The sequence below is a fragment of the Heterodontus francisci genome, chromosome 46, assembly GCF_036365525.1.
Source record: "Heterodontus francisci isolate sHetFra1 chromosome 46, sHetFra1.hap1, whole genome shotgun sequence".
Lineage (NCBI taxonomy): Eukaryota > Metazoa > Chordata > Chondrichthyes > Heterodontiformes > Heterodontidae > Heterodontus > Heterodontus francisci.
Window position 1 is genome coordinate 12,554,225 of NC_090416.1, and position 18,435 is coordinate 12,572,659.

Sequence of the window (18,435 nt, forward strand, 5' to 3'; positions counted from 1 at the left end):
CAAAGAGATGCAGCAGTTTGAGTAGGGTTGGGGGCTGAACAGTGTGTTTTCAGTGCCTGTGTGTGTATCGATCAGTTTGAATAAGGGACCAACCCCAAATCTGTCAGGTTTTTTTTGTGTGGGGGGGGGGGGGGGGTGGAATGACGTGTAGGAACCCGGAAGCTAACCTGTACAAATCGATGTTTACTATTTGAGAACCCTGCGCAGGCTCCAGTGTAGAGAGAGAGAGAGGAGAGAGACTGAAGAGATTGAAAAGCAATGAGAGAAGGGGATCCAAGCTGAGTGTAAGTCGCTGGAGAGTCTTGTCTGCAAAGTGCAATGGCCCTGCCTCGGACCATCTAGAAATCGAGATGAACTCGCAGCTGGGGCTCTGCCAGGCTGGGGGGCAGACTGATTTTGAGCTGCTGCCCACCAGGGACCTGCTGGGCGGTCAGTGTCATGGCCAGCCCCACCGGGAGCTGGTGCCACCTCATCGGCAGTCCCTGGTGCCTGGCATCACCTCAGTCCTGGACTCCTGTGATTATCGCCCGGAGCTGTCCATGGTACCCGGGATGGGCTTGGGTTGCGACTCTGCCAACGGTGCCTACCCCACCTTGACCCCACTCCAGCCCCTTAAGGAGAAGTACCCCCCGCAGCGCCTGGCACCCAGCAGTGTCATCGGCAGCTTCGCCTTCCTGCGGGACGATCGGAGCTTGCCCAACTTGAATGGTCTCTACGGCCCTTACAAGGATCTAGGGATGTGCCCGGGCGTGACCTCCATGGGCAGCCCAAGCCTGGCCATGCCCAGTGCCCAGCAGACCCTGCCGCCCTACGGCCACGTGGGCGGCGAGAAGATGTTGCTCCCCCCGGGCTCCTTCAACGGCCACCACCACCACCACCACCCCTCCATCTTCATCCGGGGCGGGGAGCTGACCCCTCCCTCGCCCACGGGGGTGCTGCCCCTGGGCGCCCTCCAGCCACCACCCGGGGCGCCGCCGGGCACCGAGCTGGCCCCCGACTGCCCCCAGCCCCGTCGCTCGCCCTTGGCGGGGTGCCAGGGCGCCGGCCCCAGGCAACTGGAGGAGATCAACACCCGGGAGGTGGCCCAGCAGATCATGGTAGAGTTGAAAAAGTACAGCATTCCCCAGGCCATCTTCGCACAGAGGGTCCTCTGCCGGTCCCAGGGGACTTTATCCGATCTCCTGAGGAACCCCAAACCCTGGGGCAAGCTGAAATCTGGGAGAGAGACTTTCAGGAGGATGTGGAATTGGCTGCAGGAACCGGAATACCAGAGAATGTCAACACTCAGGTTAGAAGGTGGGATTTTGGGCACAATTTTCATTCTTTAAGCCTCAAAGCTTTTCTCTGTTATTTTTTTTGGCGGGGGAATTTTATTTTAAAGGTCTACTTGTGCTGTAAATGACATCCTGGATCCAATCTGTGTGTGTGTGTGTATCTCTATCTGTTATGTGTCTCTGTGTATGTGCCTGTGTATGTCTGTCTGTCTCTATCTATGTGTGTGTCTCTCTCCCTCTCTATCTGTTTGTGTTTCTCTATCTGTATGTGTGTGTGTGTGTGTGTGTGTGTGTGTGTTTGTATCTATGTGTGTGTCTGTATGTCTGTGTGTGTGTGTGTGTGTGTATCTCTATCTGTTATGTGTCTCTGTGTATGTGCCTGTGTCTGTCTGTCTCTATCTATGTGTGTGTCTCTCTCCCTCTCTATCTGTTTGTGTTTCTCTATCTGTGTGTATATGTGTGTGTGTGTGTGTTTGTATCTATGTGTGTGTCTGTATGTCTGTGTGTGTGTGTGTATCTCAATCTGTTATGTGTCTCTGTGTATGTGCCTGTGTCTGTCTGTCTCTATCTATGTGTGTGTCTCTCTCCCTCTCTATCTGTTTGTTTCTCTATCTGTGTGTATATGTGTGTGTGTGTGTGTGTTTGTATCTATGTGTGTGTCTGTATGTCTGTGTGTGAGTGTGTGTGTATCTCTATCTGTTATGTGTCTCTGTGTATGTGCCTGTGTATGTCTGTCTGTCTCTATCTATGTGTGTGTCTCTCTCCCTCTCTATCTGTTATGTGTCTCTGTGTATGTGCCTGTGTATGTCTGTCTGTCTCTATCTATGTGTGTGTCTCTCTCTATCTGTTATGGGTCTCTCAATCTGTGTGTGTGTCTGTATGTCTCTATGTGTATCTGTAGGAGGGAATGAGTCGTTCATCTATAAAAACAAATGCCCCCTAAGTGGTCCAAGCACCCAGCAGATGCAGTTCGTTGCTTTTTTTTTGTTGCAGCCGGCCTGATGCGGTCCCCCTGACAACTGTTCGAATTAACTTTTTAATGCCTGGCTTTTCCATACATTATATTAGTCCTGCAGCCGGGATTAGCACCCTCGCCTTTGCTTGCACCGACTCAATTATTTTCTCGGAATCACTCATCTTGAAAATAAATCGAATTTACAAAGCCGAAATTTGTCTCGGAATATTTTCTCTTGCCTAAACAGGGAAGGGATGATAAATCCGACCAATGTATGTCTCTGTGTGTATTGTTTATTGTGGGGACACGCTTGTTTAATTAATTTTTTAAATACATGTTACATACAGTCTGGTTATCGATTAGTGGTTGCGTGGGGCGGGATGTGAATCCTCTTTAGCGAAAACCCAGAGAGAGAAAAAACAAAAAACATTTTGCTTGTTTTTTTAAAAAAAAACAATGGCAAGTGTAAAAGAAAAATAGCCACAATGTTTAATTGAAAGAACAACATTCACGTTTTTGTTTTTGCAGCTTGCTCGGGGAGTCAGTTCCAGCAGCAGCCTTGTGTTCCTCTGCACTCTCTCGCCCCGCTACAGCTCATCTCGTTTATAAAACTTCCCAGCACTATCACAATTGCTGATTCTAATTAGATTACTCGATTAGGTCGGTGTGTGTATGATTAAAAATCCAAACCCTTGTTGCAGTCAGTGCGAAAAGTTCTGCGGTGCCGTTCAAACTGTGTCAATGAGTTTGTGTGGGACACATTGTGCTGTCACTGCAGTCCTTTAGTACTTACTAATAGGTTTAGTACTGCGGCTAGTTAATCTGATGGGGAAATGTAGTTTCAGTTGCTGAAAACAGAGGCATTTTGTCGAACCTTTTCATCTTGCACTCATCGGGACAGTCCCCAAGAATACCCATGGAAGGGAAAGCGACAAATTTAGACTGCCCACTTGCCAACCAGTCGGCACTCTTTTCTCATACAGTATAAATTTGTCGCTTTCCCTTACAAGGGTATTCTTGCGGACTGTCCTGATGAGTGCAAGATGAAAGGCTTCGATAAGGGGGTGATCTAATCGAGGGGGTTTAAGACAATTAAAGGATTCGATGGGGTCAATAGAGAGAAACTATTTCCTCTGGTGGGAGGGGGTGGGGGGAGGGTAGTCCAGAACAAGGGGGCAGATGCTTAAAATTCGAGCCAGGCCATTCAGGGAGTGATGTCAGGAAGCACTTCTTCACCCAGATAATCTGGGTTTTTTTTTAGTGATGCTGGTTGAGGGATAAATATCGGGCCCCAGGACACTGGGGAGAACTCCCTCCTGCTCTCCTTCCAATAGCGGCCGTGGGATCTCTTACAGCTACCCGAGAGGGCAGACGGGGGCCTCGGTTTCCTTTTCAATTCCGTGGAATTGTTCACGCTAAGTCGGATGGTACACTAGTGTGGACAGAAGCATTATACCGTGTAACACACAGTGTATTATTCTGCTGCTAACATGCAACTGTCGATGAATGCACCCCTCGAAGGCCACAAGGTGTCGCTGCTGTACCTTTCTGGGTCAGTTAGGGGCTAATTGCCTTTGGCAAAATCCTCGGGTCTTTTCCTTAAGTATATGTAGATTGGACAGGCTGGGGTTGTTTTCTGTGGATGTGAGGAGGCTGAGAGGAGATTTAATTGAGGTGTTGAGGAGAAATTCTTTTGCCCAGAGGCTGGTGGAGGGTCTGGAACTAAAGGGCATTAGAGGCAGAACCCCTCGTCGCATTGAAAACACACTTGGATACGCTATGGACCATGAGCTGGAAAGTTCCATTTAGACTGGATGGCTCTTGCTCGGCCAGCGTGGACACAATAGGCCAAATAGTGTCCTTCTGTGTCATAAACCTTCTACGTTTCTGTTGTTAGTGTTTGCTGGGGAACCGAGCCTGAAATTTACAAGCAATTTCCAATCAGGAAACTCCCTTGACTGGGCAACTCAACTCTTAGTGCTTTCAGCCTGTGTTTACTTAACAGCAATTGTGGCCTTAAAGGGACATGATTTCAGCAGCAGAATAATACATTGTGTGACATAGAACTGGCACTAATTTACAGATTGGAATAGCACAAGGCTGCTGGTTTCAGGATAATATGAAAATGTCACAGTGGCTAGACATCAAAGGCTGACTCTCTGTATCTGACCCCATTTTTTTTGCCTTGGGCGTGTTTGAAAGGGACAGTGTAGAGGGAGCTTTACTCTGTATCTAACCCCCGTACTGTACCTGTCCTGGGAGTGTTTGATGGGGACAGTGTAGAGGGAGCTTTACTCTGTATCTAACTCTGTGCTGTACCTGTCCTGGGAGTGTTTGATGGGGACAGTGTAGAGGGAGCTTTACTCTGTATCTAACCCCCGTGCTGTACCTATCCTGGGAGTGTTTGATGGGGGACGGTGTAGAGGGAGCTTTACTCTGTATCTAACCCCCGTGCTGTACCTATCCTGGGAGTGTTTGATGGGGACAGTGTAGAGGGAGCTTTACTCTGTATCTAACCTCGTGCTGTACCTGTCCTGGGAGTGTTTGATGGGGACAGTGTAGAGGGAGCTTTACTCTGTATCTAACCCCCATGCTGTACCTGTCCGGGAGATGACATAACAGAGATAAAGATTTGCATGCATGTGGAGCCACATCAAATCTTTCGAAATACATCAAATACCGTGGATTATGACATCTGCCTTGCAGGGAACATAGCAGCCAATTTGCATACAGTAAGGTCCCACAACAGCAGTGGGAAGTGTGACTACTTCTGTCTGATTGTGATGGGGGTTGGTTGAGGGATGTAAGAAATTCCACTGTTCCACCTCCAGTAGCGACCTTGGGATCTTTAACCATCACCCGAGAGGGGCAGACGGGGTCCACGGGGTCACGTCTCGTCCGAGAGACGGCACCTCCGACAGTGCAGCTCTCCCTCAGTACTGGCACCGGCAGCGTCAGCCTGGATTACGGGCTTGAGTCTGCAGAGTGGGGGGACTCGAACCCACGACGGTCTAAGAGAATACTGAGCAAAGCCCGGTTCACTCCTCCCTCTGTCGGTGGATTAAGCACCGATTGGGGTTGCTAGCCGGTGCGAAAGAAGAAGAAAAATGACACTTCGTTTCCTTCCTTTAAGCATTTTCATTGATTCATTATTGGAGATTGGTCAGAGGTCATAGGTCAGAATCTCCAGGAAGACATCCCAAGCAGAGGTAGTAGTGATGGTTAGTGAGCAAAATTGACATATACCGCTGTGTCTGTCCTTGAACTCTAGAAAGTGACATCTCCCAGTGTTAATCTCCTTGCCTTGAATTCAGAAAGTATAAGATCAAAATGGAGATTGTTTGCAGGGGGGTGGTGGAGGGGAGCTGGGGGTGGAGAAGGGATGGTGTGGCGGAATAAAAGACTCATTTTCAGGCTGCAGGAGTCAGATATTGATCGATTGGCGCTCCTCCTCTCTCTCTCTCAAGTATGGATCTGTTGCAGTGCAGGGCTTTTTATATCTGCGATCGGATCTGATTCCAGCAAATTCAAACTCCCGTCCGTCGAGTGCATTTATTTGTGGCTCCCGCCGGTTCCCTCCACCACCCTTCCTAATCCGACTGAGGTGCTCACTGGGGTCGTACCTTGCTCAAACCCCCGTTTGGTTATTCGACTGTGGGGGGGAAGGGGGGGGGGCATCGTGCCCAGGCTCAGCCCTGTCTCCCGCTGTCCGCCCCCATTTCTCTTGATGTCCGCTGATCACGGGCTGGAACGCTGGCTGATTTCCACCCCTCCTGCAGGGCCACTCAGGCTAACCGTCGGCGTTACTGAGCGTCAACTAGCCCACCCAGGCTGGGCCTCGCTGTGGCTCAGTGGAGTAACGCTTGCATCCCTGAGTGCGAAGGTTCATGAATTCGAGTCCAGAGACTTGAGCTCAAAATCGTAGCTGACTCACCGCCACCCCCCCCTTCCCTTCAAATCCCCTCCCTGTGCCTCCCTCCCTATCTCTGTCGCCTCCTCCAGCCCCTGCAACCCTCCGAGATCTCTGCACTCCTCCAATTCTGGCCTCTTGCGGATCCCCCCCGATTCCCATCTCTCCACTATTGGCGGCCATGCCTTCAGCTGCCTGGGGGCCCTAAGCTCTGGAATTCCCTCCCTAAACCTCTCCGCCTCTCTCTCCTCCTTTAGGACGCTCCTTAAAACCGACCTCTTTGAGCTTTTGGTCGCCTGTTCCCTAATATCTCCTCATGTAGCTCGGTGGGAGGTGGTGGGGGGGGGTGCGGAGGGGGTCAAATTTTGATAGCGCCCCTGTGAAACACTTTGGGATGTTTTACGACAGTAAAAGGCAGTATATAAATGCAATAGTTGTTGGTCACTCTCTGTGCACCCCTCCTGAGATCATCCTGAAATTTACCTTTTAAAGGGGACACCTTCGCGCTCATCCTATCAACCCCGCCACTCCCCCCCCCCCCCATACCCCACCCCCGTGACCCCAATCAGGTCATCCCCTCAGCTGTCTCTTTTGTAGAGCCCCCAGCCTATTCGCTCTGGGAGGAGGCAACGAGCGGCGGGTTGACGAGAGGCCCGAGGCACTTTTACGAAGACCAATCGAAGAAGGTTGGAGGACGGAGGGCGCTTCCGACTAGGCCAGTGGGTCCGATGTCTCTAATCGATTAAAAAAAAGTGAGCAGTGCAGGAGACAGCAGCCCAGGTGTCTGTGAAGCACGGCCCCAGTGACAGATAATGACCAACGTTTTAAGTGTCGCCCGTGCCTGAGTGGGTAGCGCTTGCCTCGGAGGTTGTGGGTTCGAGTCCCCTCCCCCGCTCCAGAGACTTGAGCCCCATAATCCAGGCCGACGCTCCCAGTGCCAGTACTGAGGGAGTGCCGCACTGTCGGAGGTGCCGTCTTTCAGAATGAGACGTTAAACCGAGGCCCCCATCTGCCCCTCTCAGGTGGATGTAAAAGATTCCACGGAAGAGCGGGGGGGCGGTGGGATATCCTGGGGCCAATATTTATTCCTCACCCAACATCATGAGAAGCGAATGATCTGGGTCATTATCGCATTGCTGTTTGTGGGATCTTGCTGTGCGCAAATTGGCTGCTGCTTTCCTACATTACAACAGTGACCATATTTCAAAAAAAAAACTCATTGAGGTTGTGCAAGTCTTTTTTTTTTAGGTGTTGAGAGACAGCTAAAAGGCACAGGCACATACGAATTGGGAACAGGAGTAGGCCACTCGGCCCCTCGAGCCTGCTCCGCCGTTCAACAAGATCATGGCTTCACCCCCTCGCTTATCAAGAATCTATCTACCTCTGCCTTAAAAATATTCAAAGACTCTGCTTCCACCGCCTTTTGAGGAAGAGAATTCCAAAGAAACATGATCTGCATTTATATAGCGGCTTTCTGCTTTAATCTGTTTTAATGATGTTGCTTGCGTGATAAATTTTGGGTGGAACACCAGGGGAGAACTGCCCCCACCCTTCCAATAGCGGCTGTGGGATCTTTCACACCCACATGAGAGGGGCATACAGGGGCCTCGGTTTAATGTCACATCCTGAAAGTCGGGCACCTCCGACAGTGCAGCGCTCCCTCAGTACTGGCACTGGAAGTGTCGGCCTGGATTTTGGGCTGAGCTCTCTGGAGCGGGGGCTCGAACCCAGGACCTCCTGACTCAGAGGTGAGAGAGAGAGAGAGACCCACTGAGGCAAGGCTGATGCAGAGTTGGTTTCGGGAGAGGGTGGAAGTTGGGGAGAAGGGGAACGGTGATATCAGAGGGATCGAAGGCGGATAGAGGGACTAAGGAAGGGCGAGCGCAGCCAGGAAAAGGGAGAAAGCGTGGCTGGGTCTTGAGGGAAGAGGTCATGTAGTATCTGTTTGCTTTGGAAATGGTCTCTCACGCTCTCAGTGCTGTCATTGGGAGTTTACCAATAGAGGGTGTTGCCGTGTAACTTGGTACCAGGTTGTTCCACCTTGTGTGGGAGGGTGAGACACCTGGAATTTTCTTCCTTGAAGGAATGTGTCATTGCTGTGCCAGGCTGTGTTAATGTGTGAGTTGCTTCACTTCGCAAAGATAGAGTCCCACCTTTGGCCCTTGTGTGGCTTCGAGAAGAGAGGCCACAGCACCACCTGGCAGCCCCCTCGGGAAGTACACTGCCTCCCGCTGGGGGTGAACCAAACCAGCAGAGGGGGAAGAGGACATTCGACCCCTCGAGCCTGTTCCGCCATTCAATCAGACTGCCACGCCAGTCTACATTAAACTGTATCTGCCTTACATTTGCCCACCTACTCAATCCAGCTATTGTCCCTTTGTAACTTGATCCTAGCATCCACACAACATAGCCCTCCTTCTAGGGAAGACAGTGACAGAGTGGTAAGGCAACTGAACTAGTAATCCAGCGGCCCAGGCTAATGGGGGTCACAGGTTCAAATACCAACACGGCAGCTGGTGGAATTCAATTCAATTAATTAACAAAAATCTGGAATTGAAAGCTAGTCTCAGTAATGATGGCCATGAAACCATCATCGATTGTTGTAAAAACCCATCTGGTTCACTAATGTGACTCCAGACGGACTCTGAACTGCCCTCGGAAATGGCCGAGCCGGCCACTCGGTTGTCAAGGGGCAATTAGGGAGGTTTCATTTTTGTTCATAATCGGTCATAGGCAACCTTATCAAATGCCATCTCCAAGTCTAAATGGACAGCATCCAAAGACACTACCCACCAATGCATCATAGAATCCATAGAACGTTTACAGCACAGAAGGAGGCCATTCTGCCCATCGTGTCCATGCTGGCTCCCTGCGAGAGCAACTCAGCTAGTCCCACTCTCCCTGCCTTTTCCGGTAAACCCCACAAATTTTTTTCTCTTGCAAATAATTATCCAATTCTCTCTTGAGTGCCTTGGTTGAATCCGCCTCCACCACACTCTCAGGCAGTGCATTCCAGATCTTAACCACTCGCTGTGTGAAGAAGTTTTCCCTCATGTCGCTTCTTTCACTAATCACTTAAATCGGTGTCCTCTGGTTCTCGACCCTTCCGCCAATGGGAACAGTTTCTCCCTATCTGCCCTTTCCAGACTCTTCATGATTTGGAACACCTCTATCAGATCTCCTCTCTAAGAAGAACAACCCCAGCTCCTCCAATCAATCCATGTAACTGAGGTCAGTGTCCAATTAGATTTTAAAAATTGGCTCACGGACAGAAAACAGCAAGTCGTGGTAAATGGCTGTTTTTTTTCAGACTGGAGAATGGTAGACACCGGCGTTCCCCAAGGGTCAGTGCTGGGACCACTGCTTTTTTTGCAAGATGTAAATGACTTGGATCTTGGAATACAGAGTAGAATTTCAAAATTTGTCAATGATACCAAACTTGGAGGAGTGACAAACAGTGAGGATGATATGAACTGCCTGCAACAGGACATAGGCAGGCGAGCAGAATGGGCAGACAAGAGGCAGATGGAATTTAATACAGACAAGTATGCAGTGATGCATTTTAGCAGATGGGATAGGGAGAGGCAATATAGACTTAATGGCGCAGTTCTAAAGAGTGTGGAAGGGACAGAAGGGTTCGTGTGCATCGATCTTTGAAGGTGGCAGGACATATTGAGAGAATGGTTAGTAAAGCATATGGGATCTTGGCATAGCAGGGAAGTTATGCTGAACCTTTATGAAGCTCTGGTTAGGCCACAACTAGAGTATTGTGTCCAGTTCTGGTCACCACACTTTAGGAAGGATGTGAGGGTCCTTGAGAGGGTGCAGAGGAGATTTACCAGAATGGTTCCAGGGATGGGGGATTTTAGTTACAAGGTTAGGTTGGAGAAGCTGGGGTTGTTCTCCTTGGAGCAAAGGAGATTGAGGGGCGATTTGATGGAGGTGTACAAGATTATGACGGGTTTAGATAAAGTAGACAAAGAAAAACTGTTCCCATTAGCTGATGGTACAAGAATTAGGGGATACAGATTGAAGGTTTTGGGTAAGACATACGGGGGGAATGTGAGGAAGACCATTTTTAAGCAAATGGTAATGACCGGGAACTCACCGCCCACGAGTGTGGTGGAAGCGGAGATGATTAGTGATTTCAGAAGGAAATTGGATGGGCACTTGAAGGATACGGGGATTAAGTGGGGGAGTGGGGCTGACTGGATTGCTCTGTGGAGAACCAGTTTGGACTTGATGGGCTGAATGGCCTCCTCCTATGCTGTAAATGAATCTATGACTCTTAAGTCCCTCATCCCCGGAACGATTCTTGTAAATCTTTTCTACACCCTCTCGAAAGCCTTCACATCCTTCCTAAAGAGTGGTGCCCAGAATTGGACACAATACTCCAGTTGAGGCTGAACCAGTGTTCTATGAAGGTTCACCATAACTGCCTTGCTTTTGTACTCTTTGCCTCTATTTAGAAAGCCCAGGATCCTGTTATACCTTATTAACCACTTTCTCAACCTGCCCTGCCACCTTCAATGGTTTGTACACATATACCCCCAGATCCCACTGCTCCTGTAACCCCTTTTACAATTGTACCCTTTATTTTATATTGCTTTTCCAGGTTCTTCCAACCAAAATGTATCACTTCACACCTCCCTACATTAAATTTCACCTGTCTTCTTGAAGTTTATCACTATCCTCCTCACAGTTCACAACACTTACAAGTTTTGTGTCGCCTGCAAGTTTTGAAATTGTGCCCTACACACCCAAGTCTAGTTCATTAATATGTATCAAGAAAAGCAGCGGGGAACCCCACTGTATACCTTCCTCCAGTCCGTAAAATAAACTGTTCATCACTACTCTCGGTTTCCTGTCACTCAGCCAATTTCATATCCATCCTGCCACAGACTTCAACTTTGCTGTCAAGCCTCTTATGTGGCACTTTATCAAACACCTTTTGGAAGTCCATATACAAGCTGGTGAACGCAAATTACTCATTGTATAACTGCACGGAGTTGTTGATTATTGACAGGGGTGAGGATCACTCACTGTGTAACTGTACAGAGTTACTGTTTATTCAGCAGGGTAAGGGTCACTCGCTGTGTAACTTTTTTTTTATTCATTCATGGGATGTGGGCGTCACTGGCTATGCCAGCATTTATTGCCCATCCCTAGTTGCCCTTGAGAAGGTGGTGGTGAGCTGCCTTCTTGAACCACTGCAGTCCATGCGGGGTAGGGACACAGTGCTGTTAGGGAGGGAGTTCCAGGATTTGACCCAGCGACAGTGAAGGAACGACCGATATAGTTCCAAGTTGGGATGGTGTGTGTGACTTGGAGGGGAACTTGCAGATGGTGTTCCCATGTATTTGCTGCTCTTGTCCTTCTAGTTGGTAGAGGTCGCGGGTTTGGAAGGTGCTGTCTAAGGAGCCTTGGTGTGTTGCTGCAGTGCATCTTGTAGATGGTACACACTGCTGCCACTGTGCGTCGGTGGTGGAGGGAGTGAATGTTTGTGGATGGGGTGCCAATCAAGCAGGCTGCTTTGTCCTGGATGGTGTCGAGCTTCTTGAGTGTTGTTGGAGTTGCACCCATCCAGGCAAGTGGAGAGTATTCCATCAAACTCCTGATTTGTGCCTTGTAGATGGTGGACAGGCTTTGGGGAGTCAGGAGGTGAGTTACTCACCTCAGGATTCCTAGCCTCTGACCTGCTCTTATAGCCACGGTATTTATATGGCTACTCCAGTTCAGTTTCTGGTCAATGGTAGCCCTAGGATGTTGATAGTGGGGGATTCAGCGATGGTAATGCCATTGAATGTCAAGGGGAGATGGTTAGATTTCCTCTTCTTTGAGATGGTCATTGCCTGGCACTTGTGTGGCGCGAATATTACTTGCCACTTATCAACCGTAGCCTGGATATTGTCCAGGTCTTGCTGCATTTCTACATATACTGCTTCAGTATCTGAGGTGTCACGAATGGTGCTGAACATTGTGCAATCATCCGCGAACATCCCCACTTCTGACCTTATGACTGAAGGAAGGTCATTGATGAAGCAGCTGAAGATGGTTGGGCCTCGGACACTACCCTGAGGAACACCTGCAGTGATGTCCTGGAGCTCAGATGATTGACCTCCAACAACCACAACCATCTTCCTTTGTGCTAGGTATGACTCCAGCCAGTGGAGGGTTTTCCCCCTTATTCCCATTGACCTCAGTTTTGCTAGGGCTCCTTGATGCCGTACTCGGTCAAATGCTGTCTTGATGTCAAGAGCAGTCACTCTCACCTCACCTCTTGAGTTCAGCTCTTTTGTCCATGTTTGAACCAAGGCTGTAATGAGGTCAGGAGCTGAGTGGCCCTGGCGGAACCCAAACTGAGCGTCACTGAGCAGGTTATTGCTAAGCAAGTGCTGCTTGATGGCACTGTTGATGACACCTTCCATCACTTTACTGATGATTGAGAGTAGGCTGATGGGGCGGTAAATGGCCGGGTTGGACTTGTCCTGCTTTTTGTACAGGACATACCTGGGCAATTTTCCACATTGCAGGGTAGATGCCAGTGTTGTAGCTGTACTGGAACAGCTTGGCTAGGGGCGCGGTAAGTTCTGGAGCACAGGTCTTCAGTACTATTGCCGGAATATTGTCAGGACCCATAGCTTTTGCAGTATCCAGTGCCTTCAGTCGTTTCTTGATATCACACGGAGTGAATCGAATTGGCTGAAGTCTGACATCTGTGATGCTAGAGACTTCAGGAGGAGGCTGAGATGGATCATCAACTCGGCACTTCTGGCTGAAGATTGTTGCAAATGCTTCAGCCTTATCTTTCACACTGATGTGCTGGGCTTCCCCATCATTGAGGATGGGGATATTTGTGGATTAGTTGGTTGTTTAATTGTCCACCACCATTCATGGCTGGATGTGGCAGGACTGCAGAGCTTAGATCTGATCCGTTGGTTATGGGATCGCTTAGCTCTGTCTATCGCATGCTGCTTACGCAGTCATTGTTTATTCAGGGTAAGGGTCACTCATTCTGTATCTGTACAGAGTCACTGTTTATTCAGGGTAAGGATCACTCACTGTGTAACTGTACAGAGTCACTGTTTATTCAGTGTAAGGGTCACTCACTGTGTAACTGTACAGAGTCACTCACTGTGTAACTGAAACCAGGATGTAGAAGCAGATTGGGTAGAGATGAGAAATGATGAAGGCAAGAAGTGGGAGTGGTGTACAGGCCCCCTAACCACATGATAGGACGGGTTATATATGGAAGAAATAATGGGAGCTTGTCCGAAGCGATAATCATGGGGGATTTTAATCTACATATAGATTGGAAAAGTCAGATGTGCAAAGGAGTGTAGGTGAGTAGTTCATAGAATGTTTTCAGGATAGTTTCTTGGAACAGAATGTTCTGGAGCAACCAGAGAGCAGGCTATACTAGACAAAGAACAAAAGAACAAAGAAAATTACAGCACAGGAACAGGCCCTTCGGCCCTCCAAGCCTACGCCGATCCAAATCCTCTGTCTATACCTGTCGCCTATTTTCTAAGGGTGTGTATCTCTTTACTTCCTGCCCATTCATGTATCTGTCTAGATACATCTTAAAAGACGCTATCGTGCCTGCATCTACCACCTCCGCTGGTAATGCGTTCCATGCACCCACCACCCTCTGCGTAAAGAACTTTCCACGCATATCCCCCCTAAACTTTTCCCCTTTCACTTTAAACTCGTGTCCCCTTGTAATTGAATCCCCCACTCTGGGAAAAAGCTTCTTGCTATCCATCCACCCTGTCTATACCTCTCATGATTTTGTACACCTCAATCAGGTCTCCCCTCAACCGCCGTCTTTCTAATGAAAATAATCCTAATCTACTCAACCTCTCTTCATAGCTAGCGCCCTCCATACCAGGCAACATCCTGGTGAACCTCCTCTGCACCCTCTCCAAAGCATCCACATCCTTTTGGTAATGTGGCGACCAGAACTGCACGCAGTATTCCAAATGTGGCCGAACCAAAGTCCTATACAACTGTAACATGACCTGCCAACTCTTGTACTCAATACACCGTCCGATGAAGGAAAGCATGCCGTATGCCTTCTTGACCACTCTATTGACCTGCGTTGCCACCTTCAGGGAACAATGGACCTGAACACCCAAATCTCTCTGTACATCAATTTTCACCAGGACTTTTCCATTTACTGTATAGTTCACTCTTGAATTGGATCTTCCAAAATGCATCACCTCGCATTTGCCCTGATTGAACTCCATCTGCCATTTCTCTGCCCAACTCTCCAGTCTATCTATATTCTGCTGTATTCTCTGACAGTCCCCTTCAGTATCTGCTACTCCACCAATCTTAGTGTCGTCTGCAAACTTGCTAATCAGACCACCTATACTTTCCTCCAATACTAGACCTGGTATTGTGCAACGAGATGGGATTAATTAATGACCTCATAGTGAAGGCGCCCCTAGGCAGCAGTGATCATAATATGATTGAAATTTACACTTAGTTTGAGGAAGGGAAGAGGGGGGTCTAAGACTAGTATTTTAAATTTAAATAAGGGCAATTATGAGGGCATGAAAGCTGAGTTAGCAAAAGTGAACTGGCAAAGTAGGTTAAGGGATAGGTCAATAGAGATGCAGTGGCAGATATTTAAGGGGATATTTCAGAATACAGAGAATAGATACATTCCAATGAGAAAGAAAAATTCCAATGGGAGGATGCCCTATCCTGGTGAACTGAAAAAGTTAAAGATAGTATCAAACTTAAAGAAAAAGCACATAATTGCACAAAGATGGGAGGCGGGTCAGAAGATCGGACAGAATATAAAATGCAGCAAAGAATGACTAAAAGGTTAATAAGGAGGGAAAAATTAGAGTACGAGAGAAAGCTGGCTAGAAGTATAAAGACAGATAGTAAGAGTTTCTATAGATATTTACAAAAGAAAAGAGTTAACAAAGTGAGCATTGGTCCTATAGAAAGTGAGTCTGGGGAATTAATAATGGATAATAAGGAGATTGCAGATGAATTGAACAGATATTTTGCATCGGTCTTCGTCATAGAGGATACAATACTATCCCAGAAATAGCTGTAAATCAGGAAATGGAAGGGAGGGAGGAACTCAAGAAAATTACAATCACCAGGGAAGTGATACTGAGCAAATTGTTGAAACTGCGGGCTGACAAGTCCCCGGGTCCTGATGGACTTCATCCTAGGGTGGTTAGTGAGATAGTTGATGCATTGGTTTTAATTTTCCAAAATTCCCTAGATTCGGGAAAGGTTCCATTAGATTGGAAAATAGCCAATGTAACTCCTTTATTCAAAAAGGGAGGGAGACAGAAAGCAGGAAACTACAGGCCAGTTAGCTTAACGTCAGTCTTAGGGAAAATATTAGAAGCTATTAATAAAGACATTATAGCAGGGCACTTAGAAAAATTCAAAGTAATCAGGCAGAGTCAGAGTTGTATGAAAGGGAAATCATGTTTAACCAATTTATTGGAGTTCTTTGAAGAAGTAACATGTGCTGTGGATATAACTGGTGGATGTATTGTACTTCGATTTCCAGAAGGCATTTGATAAGGTTATTGTGGAAAATAAAGGCTCATGGTGTAGGGAGTAACATTTTGGCATGGACAGAAGATTGGCTAGCTAACAGGAAACAGAGAGTAGGCATAAATGGATCACTTTCTGTTGCCAAGATGTAACGAGTGTGTGTCACAGGGATCAGTGCTGCGACTTCAACTTTTTACAATTTATATAAATGACTTAGATGAAGGGACTGAAGGTATGGTTGCTAAATTTGCTGTTGACACAAAGATAGATAGGAAAGTAAGTTGTGAAGAGGACATAAGGAGGTACAAAGGCGTATAGATAGTTTAAGTGAGTGGGCAAAGACCTGGCAAATGGAGTATAATGTGGGAAAATGTGAAATTGTTCATTTTGGCAGGAAGAGTAAAAAAGAAGCATATTATCGAAATGGTGAGAGATTGTAGAGGTCTGAGATGCAGAGGGATCTGGGTGTCCTAGTGCATGAATCGCAAAAGATTAGTATGCAGGTGCAGCACGTAACTAGGAAAGCTAATAGAATGTTATGGTTTATCGCGAGGGGAATTGAATACAAAAGTAGGGTGGTTATGCTTCAGTTATACAGGGCATTGGTGAGACCACATCTGGAGTACTGTGTACAGTATAGGTCTCCTCATTTAAGGAAGGATGTAAATGCGTTGGAAGCAGGTCAGAGAAGGTTTATTAGACTAATATCTTGAATGGGCAGGTTGTCTTATGAGGAAAGATTGGACAGGGTAGGCTTGTATCCGCTGGAGTTCTGAAGAATAAGAGGCGACTTGATTGAAACACAAGATCCTGAGTGGTCTTGACAGGGTGGATGTGGAAAGGATGTTTCCTCTTGTGGGAGAATCTAAAACTAGAGGTCACTGTTTAAAAATAAGGGGTCACCCATTTAAGACAGAGATGAGGAGAAATTTTTTCTCTCTGAGGCTCATGAGTCGTTGGAACTCTCTTCCTCAAAAGGCAGTGGAAGCAGGGTCTTTGAATAATTTTAAGGCAGAGGTAGATAGATCCTTGATAAGCAAGGGGGTGAAAGGTTATCGGGGGTCAGCGGGAATGTGGAGTTGAGGTTACAATCAGATCAGCCATGATCTTATTGAATGGTGGAGCAGGCTCGAGGGGCCAAGTGGCCTACACCTGCTCCAAATTCGTATGTTCGTATGTAAGGGTTACTCAGCGTAACTGTGCGGAGTCACTGTTTATTCAGCAGGGTAAGGGTTACTCAGTGTAACTGTACAGAGTCACTGTTTATTCAGCAGGGTAAGGGTTACACAGTGTAACTGTGCAGAGTCACTGTTTATTCAGCAGGGTAAGGATAACTCAGTGTAACTGTGTGGAGTCACTGTTTATTCAGCAGGATAAGGGTTACTCAGTGTAACTGTACAGAGTCACTGTTTATTCAGCAGGGTAAGGGTTACTCAGTGTAACTGTGTGGAGTCACTGTTTATTCAGCAGGGTAAGGGTTACTCAGTGTAACTGTACAGAGTCACTGTTTATTCAGCAGGGTAAGGGTTACACAGTGTAACTGTGCAGAGTCACTGTTTATTCAGCAGGGTAAGGGTTACTCAGTGTAACTGTACAGAGTCACTGTTTATTCAGCAGGGTAAGGGTTACTCAGTGTAACTGTGCAGAGTCACTGTTTATTCAGCAGGATAAGGGTTACTCAGTGTAACTGTGCAGAGTCACTGTTTATTCAGCAGGGTAAGTGTTATTCAGTGTAACTGTGTGGTCACTGTTTATTCAGCAGGGTAAGGGTTACTCAGTGTAACTGCACAGAGTCACTGTTTATTCAGCAGGATAAGGGTTACTCAGTGTAACTGTTGAGTGTCACTGTTTATTCAGCAGAGTAAGGGGTACTCAGTGTAACTGTACAGAGTCACTGTTTATTCAGCAGGGTAAGGGTTACTCAGTGTAACTGTGTGGTCACTGTTTATTCAGCAGGGTAAGTGTTACTCAGTGTAACTGTACAGAGTCACTGTTTATTCAGCAGGGTAAGGGTTACTCAGTGTAACTGTACGGAGTCACTGTTTATTCAGCAGGGTAAGTGTTACTCAGTGTAACTGTGTGGTCACTGTTTATTCAGCAGGGTAAGGGTTACTCAGTGTAACTGTACAGAGTCACTGTTTATTCAGCAGGATAAGGGTTACTCAGTGTAACTGTGCAGAGTCACTGTTTATTCAGCAGAGTAAGGGTTACTCAGTGTAACTGTACGGAGTCACTGTTTATTCAGCAGGGTAATGGTTACTCAGTGTAACTGTACAGAGTCACTGTTTATTCAGCAGGGTAAGGGCTACTCAGTGTAACTGTACAGAGTCACTGTTTATTCAGCAGGGTAAGGGTTACTCAGTGTAACTGTACAGAGTCACTGTTTATTCAGCAGGGTAAGGGTTACTCAGTGTAACTGTACAGAGTCACTGTTTATTCAGCAGGGTAAGTGTTACTCAGTGTAACTGTGTGGTCACTGTTTATTCAGCAGGGTAAGGGTTACTCAGTGTAACTGACAGAGTCACTGTTTATTCAGCAGGATAAGGGTTACTCAGTGTAACTGTGCAGAGTCACTGTTTATTCAGCAGAGTAAGGGTTACTCAGTGTAACTGTACGGAGTCACTGTTTATTCAGCAAGGTAATGGTTACTCAGTGTAACTGTACAGAGTCACTGTTTATTCAGCAGGGTAAGGGTTACTCAGTGTAACTGTACAGAGTCACTGTTTATTCAGCAGGGTAAGGGTTACTCAGTGTAACTGTAC

At 47.4% G+C, this 18,435-nt stretch overlaps 1 protein-coding gene across 1 annotated transcript in view; it reads left to right on the forward strand.

Moving 5' to 3' along the window:
• Window positions 1-246: 246 nt before the first annotated feature.
• Window positions 247-18,435, forward strand: part of LOC137357000 (one cut domain family member 2-like) — a 44,850-nt gene continuing 26,661 nt past the window's right edge. The window contains exon 1 of the mRNA XM_068022928.1: window positions 247-1,296. Coding sequence (XP_067879029.1) covers window positions 351-1,296 — 946 coding nt within the window. The 5' untranslated portion in view covers window positions 247-350. The remainder of the gene's footprint in view (window positions 1,297-18,435) is intronic.